At 35.4% G+C, this 16181-nt stretch overlaps 1 protein-coding gene, 2 long non-coding RNA genes and 1 pseudogene across 3 annotated transcripts; 3 read left to right on the forward strand and 1 right to left on the reverse strand.

Moving 5' to 3' along the window:
* The first annotated feature begins 855 nt into the window (after positions 1-855).
* Positions 856-2831, forward strand: LOC139847986 (uncharacterized). Its single transcript, XR_011759773.1, has 4 exons — positions 856-945; positions 2239-2287; positions 2364-2434; positions 2795-2831. It is a non-coding gene; the product is annotated as an uncharacterized lncRNA (long non-coding RNA).
* A 43-nt stretch (positions 2832-2874) lies between these two features.
* Positions 2875-4013, forward strand: LOC139847985 (uncharacterized). The gene is made up of 3 exons (XR_011759772.1): positions 2875-3099; positions 3185-3251; positions 3486-4013. It is a non-coding gene; the product is annotated as an uncharacterized lncRNA (long non-coding RNA).
* A 1140-nt stretch (positions 4014-5153) lies between these two features.
* LOC139848753 (subtilisin-like protease) lies at positions 5154-13205 on the reverse strand (annotated as a pseudogene).
* A 2080-nt stretch (positions 13206-15285) lies between these two features.
* LOC139848754 (uncharacterized) lies at positions 15286-16181 on the forward strand. The gene is made up of 2 exons (XM_071838454.1): positions 15286-16084; positions 16144-16181. Exons 1-2 carry the CDS (start codon positions 15286-15288, stop codon positions 16179-16181), a joined length of 837 nt encoding a protein of 278 aa, XP_071694555.1.

Consider the following 16181-nt stretch of genomic DNA (forward strand, 5'->3'; position numbering starts at 1 on the left):
CATTAACTCGGATTTTATGCATGCATGCCTCAAGTTGCACATTCCTATAGTTCACAAATCATGTTATAGATCAATTTCATCATCATCATCATCATACATCATCATCTGAATTTAAGAACTTACCAGATTGCATCTGGATCATCGTTGCTTTCGCATAGAGGTGAGACGTTTTGTGGTCATTTTAGATATCATTCATTAGTACTTGGTTTTCTGTATATAGCAAGATCAGACTTCAACCAACATTGTCTGAATGTGCATCATGATGGTTTATTAATTAAAATGATCACTTATTAAACCACACCAATTTAAATAATTAATTTACAAATTAAAAAATTTGGAAGTTGTTGACTTAGTTTTCATATGTACCTTCTTTGAACACCCATAAAAACGACGACCCGGGTTTTTAGATGTCCAAGGTGTTCGAAGTATGACTTGTCTTCCACAAAAACAATTCATCACCTTCGATTGTGGTTTATGATTCGTGATACCTGCATAAGAAATTTGTAACCAAATATTGAGGAATGAAAGCGTAGATAGAAGGATGGTTTAATCTGATGTATTAAATAGGAACTAGAGAGAATAAAAAGACATAAATAACTCACGTGACCAGCACATGTTGCCATCTAACACCAAATTTTACAGACGTTAGTGCGAAGGACTCTCACCACAAAAACGGCAAACCATAGGGACTGTCAGAACGAGAAAATTAGTTCAGGGACTGTTAGAGGAATATATGAACACTACAAGGACTGTTTGCACAAGTTTGTCCTTTAAATGAGTCAAGTAATAAAATAGCAACTTCCGCAAAATCAAAACCTAGTAATTCTTCATTTCAAACGAGCCGACTTCCTTCTCTTCTCAGCTAGAATCAAAGCATCCTGATAATTTTTTTTTAGGGCGAAAGAGATGAGAGAAACGATGGTGATAATCAATGATGATTATGAGGTCTGATTAAACCTAATTTTGTTACTATCATTTTACACCATGTTTCTATTCAAATACATTTTGTTTATCTGCTAAACCCTAGATTTCTTTTGTGTATATTTCACATATATATTCAGCATCTACGAATTGATTAGTTGTTTGATAATCCATGTTGATTATGAGGTCTGACTAAACCTAATTTTGTTATCGTTTTACCCAATATCTCTATTTAAATACGACACAATACTATGTGGTTACAAGGGTCATCTAGTCACGTGACAGTCACATGTGTTGCACTTAACGTACTTATTAGCTGTCATTATGTATAATTGACAGGGACGAAATTGTCAAAGCATTGAAAATGTAGGGACTATTTTGTAAATTTTGTCCAACCTTTTTTACCCAATAAATGAGCGAGTAATACTGCTAGGGTTCATTAGAAACCCTTATTCTGAACGAGCCGACCTCCTCCTCTGCTACAATCAAAGCTTCGTGATAATTTTTTTCAGGGCGAAAGAGATAAGAAGAGAAACGATGGTGATAATCACTGATGATTATGAGGTCTGACTAAACCTAATTTTGTTATCGTTTTACACCATGTTTCTATTCAAATACATTTTGTTTATCTGCTAAACCCTAGATTTATTTTGTGTATGTTTTATAGTTGTTTGATAATCCATGATGATTATGAGGTCTAACTAAACCTAATTTTGTTATCGGTTTATGGTTTTGATTAGTTGTTTGATAATCCATGTTGATTATGAGGTCTGACTATACCTAATTTTGTTATCGTTTTATGCAATGTTTCTATTCAAATACATTTTGTTTATCTGCTAAACCCTAGATTTCTTTTGTGTATATTTTTATCTATGATTTGATTAGTTGTTTGATAATCCAATATTTCTGTTCAAATACACTCTGCTTATCTGCTAAACCCTAGATATATCTGATTATAGTTTATTATTTATTAGTAAGTAATTTGCTTAGTATGTCTTGTGTCAAAAAAAAAAATGCATTTACTTAAAAAAAGTGAGTTATACTCGCATGTAAGAATAACCTTTCAGTTTGACCTTATATACAGATAAAATACAAGCCAACTTGTGAACTTGATTATTTACTTTGTGTATATGTATGACGTCTGTTGGTGTCATAATTAATTATTTCTTATGGATTTGGTAAATATATCTGATTTAAACAAGAGAGATGAGGTTTTAAACAGATAAAATACAAACCAACTTGATTATTTACTTTGTGTATATGTATGACGTCTGTTGGTGTCATAATTAATTATTTTTTTCTAATTGTATATTACAGAATGCTGTGATCGAAGGGAAGGGCGTTGATGGTTGTTCTGTTGATGAAGGTATATATATGTTCATCATAATAATTTGGGTAACATGAAAATAATTTGTACCGATTGATTGGCTAATTTCAAGCAGGTACATCTCATGCATCATCCGCAGTTAATGATCCAGTCAACTCCAAAACTCCCGAGGCATCACAAACACTGGTACTAATGTTCTGTCTTCTTCCTATGTTTGAGATGGCAATTTGGACTGGTTGGGTAACTTGTGAAAACATGTTGGGTGGGGTTGATCCAAAACAGTTTTTTTTTTTTTTTTTTCCTTTCTATTTTTATGTTCTTATTATAGTTTATTATTCATCGGTAAGTAATGTGTTAAGTATGTCTCGTGTCAAAAATAAAATGTATTTATTTTTGAAAAAAGTGAGTAAAACTCGCATATAAGAATAACCTTTCAGTGTGACCTGTTACAGATCAAATACAAGCCAATGTGATTCTTTGTGTACTTATATCAATTACATCTGTTGGTATCATAATTAATTAATTAATTCCTATTGTATATCACAGAATGCTGCTGGGATGAAAGAGAAGGGTGTTGATGAAGGTATATATGTATAATGTGTCTCTTATAATAATAATATATGGGTAACATGAAAATAATTTGTGCTGATTGATTGGCTTTCTTTCTGCTACTTTTAGACCCCAAGGTTGTTAAGTCATCATCCAAGAAGAAAAAGAAAAATAAAAGTGCTAGGAGAAAGAATCAGTCTGAGGAACCTTTGAAGAACAACACTGATGATAGTGGAGGCTCTTCTTCTTCCCAAAATAGCGGGGATTATCCTCAGTTTGATCTTGATGATTATCCATTTGCAGTAATGTTCTCTCCTTTCTATAAATTTTTCAATATTTTATTATTATTCAATATGCTTTTTCTGATGATTTACTTGCTATGTGTAGAGGGAGGAAGACCGAATTATGATGAAAATGGCGAATGAGTATAATCGTCGAAATCATGCCATCATCAGTAAGTTCTGATTCTTGTATTCATATGTTATCCTCCCATGTCAGCGTATAAAATTAGAGAGTTCATTTATATAAGTAAGGAGGCATCATGATATGCCATTTAATGAACATGTTGATTGTTAACATTAATTTATGAATTGCACATGAATGAATACTCTTGTGGTATACTCATATTATAATTTGAATTGAATGTATTTAAGTATGAGATGACAAAGCTTTCATAATTAATTGGCAGCTGAGCAGGGATTCGATGGTGTTTCGGATCGACAGCTAGAGAACCTTTTTGAACATATTATATCTATAGCTCAGATGCTTCGTAATGCTAGAAAAGAAGGAGGAACACAAGACAAGAACAAAAACAACAACAACAAAGAACAACAACAAGAACAACAAGATTTGGTGCCCTAGATGCCATCGATTGGCCCGCACATGCGGCTGCTGAAGTTCTGAGATTTGCATTTCATCGGTTTGGTGGTGACTGTGAGAAAGGATTTTGTTGTTGATGCTAATTATTAGCTATTAGTTGCTTTTGTTAGATGCTCAAGACCCAACTAAAGATATCCTGTCCTGACTTTTTATTAATTCTGCTGGTGGTTCTTTTAGATGCACTACTTTTCCTGTAATGAATCTTTGGTATTTGGTACTATTAAAGTTTGTGACTTTATATGCAAATGTTTGCTTAACAATCTGGGTGTGTTTTTGTATCATGTTTTGCTTGCAGGATATTATTCAAATTTGTTTAGAATTAAACTCTGTCATGTTAATGTGGTGGATATAATTATTTGTTTTTGGTTATGTTGAAATACAAATGTGTAAACTGCAAACTGCTATAAGTCCGACTGCTATGCCTTACCTTAGTTTCAAATTTGTCTTGTTTGAGTGCAGACTGCTATGGTTTTCTTTCATTAGTGATACAGATCAAATTTGGTTTACATTATAAACAACCTTTGTGTCAATTTTGTTTGATTTCACACAGCTTATGCAGGTGCTATTTCCACCTGTATATATCAGGTCGTTTTGCTGCCCCCACAATACTTGTAGGCAACTTTAGTTGTTTTGTTTGATTAAATTAGCAACTCTTATCTCACACACCAACACTGTTTATTGTTGTTTTTTCTTGGTGCAGTTTCGATGATATTCTACAATGTTAACCAATTAGTATTAAATAAATCAAGAGTTTTCCTGGGTGGGTTCATCAGGTAGTTCACGATATATTGTGATGATATTTTCGTTACTATTACCATTAATAACTGCTATTTCAGTTGCTTGAACGTCTTACACAAGGTTTATTTGATGAATACAGATTCATAATTCAATTGATTAAACGGTTTTTGACAAGGTTTATTTGATGAATATGGTTTTATGATTAAGTCGATTAAACGGTTTCATGATAGATGCTCTGATTGTTAAATTGAATATGGTAACTCTGAACACAAGTTTGCACAACAAGTGTTTGCTTAAATGCTCTCTTTCCTTGTTGTTGTTGTTGTCTCATGGCCTGCTCGTAAACCGCCTGCATGGCATCGCAGTGGCACTCACGTTGCACGTTCTCGAGCTCGTTGCAGCAGCTTCCCTGCCTGCCTGTGGTGGTTGTTGTCCTTGCCTGTTGTTGTTGTTGTTGGTTGGATTTACCTATTAACTGTCACCCTATTTATTCCATCATAACAAGAACCAAAAATCCATTTTGACCACCACCTCTTTTGACCCCACCCATTAGACAACTCATATACTCTGCTATATGACTATATCTAATCTAACACAGTAGTAATATATCAGCAAGTTATCCATGTAGATAATATCAGACATGTGAATATATATGGCTTCGATACAATACATTAATCATTCTAAATCAACATTTAACATTTATAATTACGATAGTGAGGAAATTAGCCATTGTTGTTGTTCAATCGAACTTAAATGAAAAAGGAGTCCTAACTGTATAATCTCCTGAAACCCAAGTCATATGTCCTTGATCATATCCAAGTTGTTGGAGGTTTTATTGAGATTTCGTGTAGGGTAAAATAATCGATAGCCGGATAAATCACTGAATCGTGGTATCACTTTCCGAAAGTAATTATTCGACCCTTATTGCCTGGGTTACACGAATATCACTTTGGGATAAGACAGAGATTAGTTCTTGTTATTGGCAGTAAACAAGAACTCTTTTGCATAAGAGTATTAAGGTGTTTTTCGTATATCTTATTCTCATAAATGATAGTCTCTATTTATAGGCACCCAAAAACAAGTATTATTCCACGATGGAGATGTTTCACTAACTAATTTCGTTTTCAAATCTAAAACAAATCCTTTACATAAAGTTGTTTGTTTTATTTCAAACATCCTAATCAAGGAAATCGTTTTCAAATCTAAAACAAATCCTTTACATAAAGTTGTTTGTTTTATTTCAAACATCCAAATCAAGGAAATCTAGATTAAATCCTTTTCATAAAGTTGTTTGTTTTATTTCCACCTAGTGCAAGAATAATACTTCCGTAATCACTCAAATTTGTGATAATGGAAAACCATTTTCGGGTCCGGGCAATCTATCACTTAATGGGTGTACACTCCGTACCTCCTAACCCATTTACAAGTATAGATTAAATCCATCAATTACACTAAATTTCTAACAATCCTCCCCAATTTAGTGCAATTCGTTTCATGAGAATTAAACAAATTAAAACAAAAACTCATGCATAAATGAAAATATCTTGAAGATTGAATTTTCACCTTAGTACATTACACATTCCAAATATTCGAGAATCAGGGTGTTCTAAGAATTGAACCCTTCAACCCATTTTGAATAACTGAAAATAACATACACATAAGTTATCAAATACTCTAAAGCTATCCTGACACTTTACAAGCCATGTGTCCATATCCTTTCATGAATGTATCCAAAGCTAAAAGTCCAAGCTTTGTTGAAGCGGCAAAACTTCACATTCACATAGGTAGTTCACTTCAGTCATGCACCTGCTCTTGCACTTTTTCAAATGAACTATTAAGAAGCTAGACTTCAACCTGACCTTCAGCAGGTCCGAGTACATACCTTACCTTGGGATGATATAAAATTTATGTACTCCAAATTTCTAAGTATAAGCCTTCCGCATTGAATTCAACTTCTAATTTTCATCAGAAGGGAATTGGGTATCTTATAATTAGAAATTTATGTGGACTTTAAACCCATCCCCACAGCAGACTTGTCAACCAAGTCTCTTGCCAATCCCTTCGTCAAGTGATCAGCTAAATTCTGTTGTGACCTTACGAACACTATAGAAATCACCCCATTCATGATGAGTTCACGAATCATACTATGTCTGACACCTAAGTGTCTAGACTTTCCATTGTACATCTGGCTATAAGCTTTTGCCAATGTCGCAGCACTATCACAATGGATAGACATGGGTGCTATAGGTTTAGGCCATAATGGTATCTCATGGATCAAGTTTCTAAGCCATTCTGCTTCTTTACCAGCAGCAGCTAAAGCAACAAACTCAGATTCCATCGTTGAGTTGGTAATACATGTCTGCTTTTTAGAAGCCCATGAAATAGCACCTCCCCCAAGCAAGAACACCCAACCACTCGTTGAAGAATGATCTTCAATATTGGTTATCCAACTCGCATCAGAATATCCTTCTATTACAGAAGGAAATCCACTGTAAGATAAACTATATGCCATAGTTTTCTTTAAATACTTCAGTACCCGCCTAATTGCTTGCCAGTGATGAGTACTAGGATTACTAGTATATCTACTCAGTTTTCCCACAGCAAAAGCAATATCTGGCCTTGTACATGTCATGGCGTACATCAAACAGCCAATCACCTGAGAATACTCAAGTTGTGATACAGCTTTACCTTGGTTAGGCATAAGCTTCTCACTTGGATCAACAGGTGTACTCACAGGAGTACATTCAAAGCAATTAAACTTTCTCAACACCTTCTCAATATAATGAGATTGAGAAATTGAAATTCCTTTGCTTTCACGTTTGATCCTAATACCAAGGATAACGTCAGCCTCCCCCATATCTTTCATGGAGAACTTTGATGACAAAAATTCTTTTGTTAAATCAACTTGACTTTGGTCAGTCCCAAAGATTAACATGTCATCAACATATAGACAAATTATAACTCCTTTACCAGAATCATCAAATTTGCTATACACACATTTATCTGCTTGGTTCAATCTAAAACCACTAGATAAAACTACTTCATCAAACTTCTGATGCCATTGCTTAGGTGCTTGTTTCAAACCATATAAGGACTTCACAAGTTTGCACACCTTGCTTTCATTTCCTGGCATGACAAAGCCCTGAGGTTGGTTCATATAAACCTCCTCGTCCAAATCACCATTCAAGAATGCTGTCTTCACATCCATCTGGTGAATAACCAGATTGTGAATTGTAGCCAAAGCAATCAGCAGTCTAATGGTAGTGATACGTGCCACAGGAGCATAAGTATCAAAATAGTCAATTCCAGACTTTTGTCTAAAACCTTGAATGACTAACCTTGCCTTGAACTTTTCAATAGTTCCATCCACCTTCATCTTCTTTTTGAAGATCCATTTGCAACCCAAAGGTTTGCAACCGGGAGGTAGATCAGCTAACACCCAAGTGTTATTGCCCATGATGGAATCCATCTCATCATTAATTGCCTCTTTCCAGAATGCAACATCCTGAGACCTCATTGCTTCATCATATGTTTTAGGATCATCATCAACATTGAAACAATATGAATATTGGGTAGAAACATCATCCCTAGAACCTTCAACTAAGTATAGTTGAAAATCTGGTCCGAATGATTTAGGTTTCCTTTCTCTTTTGCTTTTCCGAAGCTCAAGTGACTGATCAACAGCCTTTTCAGAGACTTCATCATTACAATCCTTATTGATTCCATTGTTACTTGGAATCATATCCTTTGGTCTAGGTATAGATGAAAATCGATTTTCATCAAAGATTGCATCCCTTGAATCAATCACAGAATTGATTGAGACAAATTCATTAGGCTCTATTACATAGAACCTATATGCCTTGGAATGTTCAACATATCCAATAAAAATGCAATCTATACCTCTTTCACCTAAACTTTTCTTTTTGGGATCAGGCAGTCTTACAACCGCCCTACAACCCCATACACGAAGATAATTCAAGTTAGGTTTCCTTTTATTCCAAAGTTCATAAGGTGTAATCTTGTTTCTTTTGTTAGGAACTCTATTAAGCAAATAACAAGCTGTTAACATAGCTTCCCCCCAAAATCCTTCACTTAAACCCGAATAGGATAACATGGAATTAACCATTTCCTTAAGGACCCTATTCTTCCTTTCAGATATACCATTTTGTTGTGGAGTATAAGGAGCTGTGGTCTCATGGATAATACCAACGGATTGGAAATACGATTGGTCAATGTATTCACCTCCCCTATCTGTTCTAAGTCTTTTAATCAAAGCCTTTTGTTGTAATTCTACTTCAGTTTTAAATATTTTAAATTTATCTAATGCTTCATCCTTAGTATGTAACAAATAAACATAGCAAAATCTAGAAGCATCATCAATAAAAGTCACAAAATATTTCTTGTTTCCTAAAGTAGGAGTAGCATGCAAATCACATAAATCACTATGTATTAATTCCAAAATTTCAGTATCACGATGTACATTTTGAAATGGTTTCTTAGTGATCTTTGTTAACATACACGTTTTACACTTTTCATTGTTCATGTCAAAAACCGGTATTAATCCATCTTTAGACATATCTTGCATTCTTTTAAAGTGTATATGTCCTAGTCTAGCATGCCAAAGTGTAGAATTATTTATGCTAGAAGTAGATATAAAAGCAAAATTAACATTCAAGTGATTAATGTTAAGTCTAAACATTCTATTGCATAAATAACCAAAACCAACAAACATACCATGTTTTGACAAAACAAACTTATCAGATTCAATCACTTGTTTATAACCACAACAATTTAACACACTACTGGAAACTAAATTTTTTCTTATTTGTGGTACATGCAAAACATCAAACAAACAAATAGTTTTTCCAGAACTAAAACACAAATCCACACTTCCACGTCCATGAACAGAGGCTGTTGACTCATTTCCCATATGAAGAATTGATCCATCAGTCACGGACTCGTAAGTCTTGAACCAAAATCTATCCTTGCATACATGGGTGGTGGCTCCCGAGTCAACCCACCACGCGACATCATCATCCTGCACAAAATAAGCCTCAGATATATATGAAACATAATAATTCTTATTTGAATTATTAAATATATTCTGACCTTTCGAGTTGTGGTTGTTTAAACCATTTCCCGAACCGCTTGTGCTAGATCCTTTGGCATTATTATTACCAAAAATAACCTTGCAATCCTTTTTCATGTGTCCAGTTTTACCACACTTCCAACAAGTCAATTTAGACTTCTTGTTCGGATTAGCCTTGTTATAACCTTGATGTTTACGTTTGCCCTTTTTGTCATTATTACTAGTGAACTTTTTATGTTCCACCATATTGACAACAGACGTACCAGCAACTTCGTTGCTCTTTGGCTTGTCATTATCCTGCAACCTGAGGGATTCCTCAATACGCAGATGACTACCCAACTCAACAAGAGTTAACTCCTCCTTCTTATGTTTCAAAGAATGTTTAAATTCTTTCCAAGATGGAGGTAGTTTATCAATTATGCTTGAGACTTGAATAGACTCATCCATGTTCATCTTATGTTGTGTGAATTGACCAAGTATACGAATGAGCTCATTGTATTGTTCCAAGACCGGTCTAGAATCGACCATCTTGTAATTATTAAAATTACTCACAAGGAACTTTTTACTAGAAGCATCCTCAGACATATACTTGGTTTCTAAACAGTCCCATAGTTCTTTAGAAGATTCAACATTTAGGTAAATATCAAAAAGGGAATCAGCCATACCATTGAGGATTAAACCTCTAGCGATGTAGTCATCGTTCTCCCACTTGCACCTTTTCCGAATTTGTTCAATAGTGGCATCATCACCATGATCTTCAGGAATTGGTGTGCTGAGTACGTACACCACACTCATGCTGCTCAGAAAGAAGTGCATCTTCTTTTGCCATCTCCTAAAATCAATTCCCTCAAACTTATCAAGTTTGGAGAAATTCGCCGTCATGTGTTTCATCGTAGCCGCCATCGATTATAACGAATAATTACTTTCGATTGTTGGAGGTTTTATTGAGATTTCGTGTAGGGTAAAATAATCGATAGCCGGATAAATCACTGAATCGTGGTATCACTTTCCGAAAGTAATTATTCGACCCTTATTGCCTGGGTTACACGAATATCACTTTGGGATAAGACAGAGATTAGTTCTTGTTATTGGCAGTAAACAAGAACTCTTTTGCATAAGAGTATTAAGGTGTTTTTCGTATATCTTATTCTCATAAATGATAGTCTCTATTTATAGGCACCCAAAAACAAGTATTATTCCACGATGGAGATGTTTCACTAACTAATTTCGTTTTCAAATCTAAAACAAATCCTTTACATAAAGTTGTTTGTTTTATTTCAAACATCCTAATCAAGGAAATCGTTTTCAAATCTAAAACAAATCCTTTACATAAAGTTGTTTGTTTTATTTCAAACATCCAAATCAAGGAAATCTAGATTAAATCCTTTTCATAAAGTTGTTTGTTTTATTTCCACCTAGTGCAAGAATAATACTTCCGTAATCACTCAAATTTGTGATAATGGAAAACCATTTTCGGGTCCGGGCAATCTATCACTTAATGGGTGTACACTCCGTACCTCCTAACCCATTTACAAGTATAGATTAAATCCCTCAATTACACTAAATTTCTAACACAAGTTTATCATCATCATCATTAACATCACGACTAAACGTTATATCGTACGTTATTTGTTGGTTCACCAATGTAAATTTGAGCTGTTTATAACAACTACCAACCGAAACACTTACACCCTTCGGCTTCGAAACATCCCTTACGGTGTAAGTCGAGTTCGCCTTACCGACATTAGTCACCGTCCTCGAGTACATTTTCGTCTCACCTCTTTTTAAAGATACAGCAAAAGAAGGATAGTTCAGTTGAGCCTCTGGTATTTTAACCGAGCACTGAACCGTCTTTTTAACTATAATTTGAATCTGTTTAGGTGTATATCCTAACCCACAAAGGTAAGGAATGTATTCATTCGGTTGGATATCAAAAACAAGCCCTGGGTCGTTCGCTTTCGACGGGTTAACATGTCCCGACCCCATTGCAAACACATCAGCACGACGCCGACCTTCTTTTCCATCCACAATGGCCCGCCCATTTCGGCCCAATTGGCCCGCTGTAGTCATGATTGCAGACTTAATCGCAGCAGGGGACCATTCGGGATGCGCGCTTTTAAGTAGTGCAGCTGTACCCGTGAGATGAGGACAAGACATCGACGTTCCTGATATAACGTTAAACGGTACTTTACTATTTTTATCAACCGATTCAAACCACGCAGCGAAAATATCCACCCCGGGTCCCACAACGTCTGGTTTTAAGATTCCCGGGCTCGCAACGTTAGGTCCTCGTGAAGAGAAAGCGGCCACAACTGGAGCGGACTTAGCGCCCAGTACGGTCCCACGAAAAAGGATAGTTGCTACCGGAGAACGAGTTGAACTTACGTACTTTTTTATTTCGATTCCTTCCTTAAAACCGACATTCGATGCAGGAATAAAGTTAGCGTCTGCTCGTATAGTTTCGCCATAAGAATTATAGTTAACGATAATAATAGCGGCTCCTCCTGCATCCTTGACTACTTGACTCATTGCAGGCCTGCTAATAACACTACCGTCATCGCAAATTACTATTTTGCCTTTGACATCTAAATGGTCAAGTGACCCATTTAAGCAAAATGATGCCTTTCTATCACCATGTTCTACTGGGTACACAAGAGGCCGAAGTCTATGATCGAAACCCTTAGGCTGGTACAGCGATTCTCCATTAAAAAGCTTGTCGTTTCCTAAACGAACGGTTGTTCTAATGCTTCGATCGATAGTACTAGCCCCGACCGTAAGGATCCACGGGGCTTCGTTATTTAAAGTTGATAAACCGGGCCCACGATTGCCCGCAGAACAGCTTACAAAAATCCCTTTTTGTATGGCTGCAAAGGCACCTATCATGGCAACATCTTCGTAAAAGGTACCGTAACTTTTACCGAGTGAAATCGAAAGAATATCGACACCGTCTCCAATGGCAGCATCCATGCCTGCTGCGATGGCACTCGCAGGACACAAGGCGTGACATACTTTATACATTGCCACGTGTGCTAAAGGTGCAATCCCCATTGCGGTCCCATTAGCGTTTTCGAATACATTCGTGTTATCTACACGACTACCTGCAGCCGTACTTGAAGTGTGGGTCCCGTGTCCGATTTCATCAACCGGAGTAGAACTTCGGGGATGAAAGTTCCTGAGTCCTATTAGCTTGTTATTGCATCCTTTGGATACACACACACCTTTCCATTTTTTCGGTGGAGGTGGAACCCCTTTGTCAGTAAACGAAGGATGTCCAGGAGTGATACCGGTGTCTATAAGCCCGATTATAACTCCCTTTCCATATTTCGAAGACCTCCAAAACCCTGCGTTTTTGCGTAACCCTAAAAAACTCGGAGAATGTGTTGTATGCATCTGATGCACACTTTCGGGCATTACAGACAAGACTTCTTTCATGTTCTGCAAGGTGTTTGCGTGCGTCATTGACATTTTGGCAGCGAACCCTGTTATCACATGGTGGTACATAAAAATCATGCTCGGTTTCTCGTTTGATACAGAAGTGGTTTTAGACAAAATTGACTTGTACCACTGTTCGCGATCATATGGTTGAGAAAACTTTTGGTCTGCAGGTGAAGTTAAGTGAACAATGTAGGTTTTACGCTCATCAGCATTGGCGAAAATGGCGGTACATGTGAGAACAAACGTATAAATTATAGATCGAAGCATTTTCTTGGTTTGTGAATATCTCATTTGGGTCACTCGTAACAAGTATATATATGCAGGCGTCGAGCATCAAAAGGCGTATGTATGAAAGAATTCTGTTTGTGATCCCTGTTTATTTTCTGTTATGGAACAACTTCAAGAAATGCACAAAACCATAAAAGTATTGAAACACGGAATGTAATTGATAAATTACTCAACTGCTGACAAATACAAATTTTGTTCTCATATAGTTATTTATATCAATATCAATATATGTATTACCATAATTGAAATATATCCAACATTATTGATAGACGGTAAACAAAATCTGTTTATAGGACTAGTTTGACAGCATGCTCAATGGCATACACTGGAAATATGCATACAATCTACTTAAGGTAACATTAACAAACGTGAATAGGACGACTAAACCAAGTGAAGATTATAGTTAGTTTCTTAAGCAATTTGCTTTCTTCTTAAAGTAGGAATTTGTTGAACTCTTTATGGGCCCAAGAATATTTTGCCAGCTGCATTGGTCAAGTGGCCTTGGAGAACTATATATCTGATGAATTTTCCAATGCGATGTAGGTAGCATCTTAGGGTTCTGTTTAAGCATATCATATATAGCTTATTTTATTATTTATAACTCAAAGTAACCATGAATAAATGTTGATACCAAAAGAACATCAGTATATTAACAAGGAATATTTATACTTTACATTTAAGGTAGTTTGATTGGGACTGACAATCTTATGAAACACCTTTGCAAGACGTGATGCAAAAGGTTTAGATAGCGTTTTATAAACACGACCAATTAGACAAATTGGTATATAATCGGTGATATCAATGGGTTATTCTTCTCTGGATTAAGAAAGATAAATCAGAGATTACACCCTTTGAGAAGCTGACTTGATGATTCAAAATAAAGGGCGTTCGTTAAGATGCAATATTTGAAGTTATATTTCTTTTGCTAAATATAGTTTTGGCTTACATAACAAATAAACGAGATCGTGATGCAATGAAGACCTAAGTTTAAGCGAAACTTTTAGTGCAGATAAAATTGGGTACATATGCAATTCGGTTTTGTGCATCATTGTAGAAAAGAAAAACATTGATAGCCCTAAAGAGTGATTGCCGCCTTTAATACATTGAAAATAACAACACACTTTCTTAAAATAACATCTCTATTGAAATTTTGGATTAGTATGCTCTATTTGCCGCCTTTAAACGGTCGCTCACATCAAAAAACCAAACGTTAGTCTGATATGTGTCTATTTAATTTATATACAAGTCTTGAAGATATTGTAGGTCGACAATTGTGGTCGTAGTAGTGTTTCTCTAATTTTAGGGTGTGTTTGGACGAAACTAGCTTGTAACTGGAGCTGGAAGCTGGAGCTTATTTTGTAAACTAGAAGCTGGAGCTTATGTTTTATAAGTGTTTGGTAAAGTAGCTGAAGCTCATGTATGTAAAATTACATAAAGGAACAAAAAATAAATAAATGATAAATAATAATTTAAAAGCCAATAATGTAATTTTACTTCCATAAGCTTCCTAGCTTTTGGTCAAAAGCCTAAAAGACTACTGCAACTAGCTTATTTTTCTAGAGCTTATTTTTTCCATAAGCTTTGAAAAATTTGTCTATCAAATAAGGCTAGAAGCTGGAGCTTATAAAAAAAAATAAGCTTAAGCTTCTATAGGCTCCTAAAAACTTGTGTGCCAAACACACCCTAATTAGCAAGGAAAAGTTCATATTTATCGACCATCTTCCTCTAGTTTAGCATAAAAAAGATCAAAAATATAAATATATATATTTTTCAAATTTGTTAACCATCATGAATCCCCGATTCCTACACCAGTCAGACTTTATATATGCCGTTGATTTATTCTCAATCATTTATTTTATACTTTATAATTAAAATTATTCAGTCAAATTTACCTTATACATTAACAACATAATTAACATTCGTCAAATCTGAACAGTATTTGACAACATATAATTAAAATGAAATGAATATAGAGTATAATGTTATGGCTTTTTAGTTAGGAAAGGACACTGAGTTTTTGTTAAATGTATAACAAAACAAAGATGAAGAGGAATTAAAAATGGAATTCATTCCACCTGTTTTAATGTCTAATGGTCAAAAGAGAGTTGTTTTCTCCGCTGAGGAGGTTAAGAAGGGCGGTAGTGCATTTTCTCTTCAATTATATGGGTATTTTATTGGAACTTCTATGGATTATAGGGTTGTTAATGCCCATCTAAGGAGAATGTGGTGGAGGTATGACCTTAAAGAAATCGTCAAAACAGCTGCAGGATTTTATTTATGCAAATTTAAAAGTGAAAAGGGTATGAAGGAGGTGCTTGAGAGTGGTCCATGGTTAGTTAATAATGTTCCTTTTTTCTTGAATCAGTGGGAACCTGGGGTTTGGCTTGAAAAAATTGAACCTGAAAAAGTCCCAATTTGGATTTGTATTCACAATATTCCAATTGAACTATGGAGTGGCAGAAGTATAGGTAAACTTGTTAGTGGTATTGGTAGGCCTATGTTGATGGACAAAGTTACTTCAGAGAGATGTTTGAGTAAAAGTGGAAGACTAGGGTTTGCTAGAGTTTTGACTGAAGTCAATGCAAATGATGACCTTCCTAGCTTTGTCGAATTTTCCTATCCTGTGATTGGTTCTTTTCCAGCCAAAGTGGGTAAACTTGAGGTGACCTATCAATGGAAACCGCCTTCATGCACTCATTGCAAAGTGTTTGGCCACTCTTTTAATACTTGTAAAATTAGGCCTAAAACAGAAGATGAAGTATCGGCACAAGTGTTAAAAGACGCTTTGAAAATCAACAATGATGGTGAAACAGTTGATTTAAATAACCAGTGTGTTGAGGACGGCTTTAAAGTTGTTGGTAAGAAAGGAAGGGTTTTTCAGAAGTTGAATTTTGATAATAATAAAAGTCAAAGGCAGTCAACCGAAGCAAAAGGTATCAAGCAAAATGCAGTTAA

Source organism: Rutidosis leptorrhynchoides, chromosome 5, assembly GCF_046630445.1.
Source record: "Rutidosis leptorrhynchoides isolate AG116_Rl617_1_P2 chromosome 5, CSIRO_AGI_Rlap_v1, whole genome shotgun sequence".
Classification (NCBI taxonomy): domain Eukaryota; kingdom Viridiplantae; phylum Streptophyta; class Magnoliopsida; order Asterales; family Asteraceae; genus Rutidosis; species Rutidosis leptorrhynchoides.

Coding starts and splice junctions, on each gene's coding strand:
- LOC139848754 (XM_071838454.1), top strand. CDS start 15,286: ATGGAATTCATTCCACCTGTTTTAATGTCTAATGGTCAAAAGAGAGTT. Junction 16,085..16,143: donor GGACGGCTTTAAAGTTGTTG/GTAAGAAAGGAA, acceptor AGTCAAAGGCAG/TCAACCGAAGCAAAAGGTAT.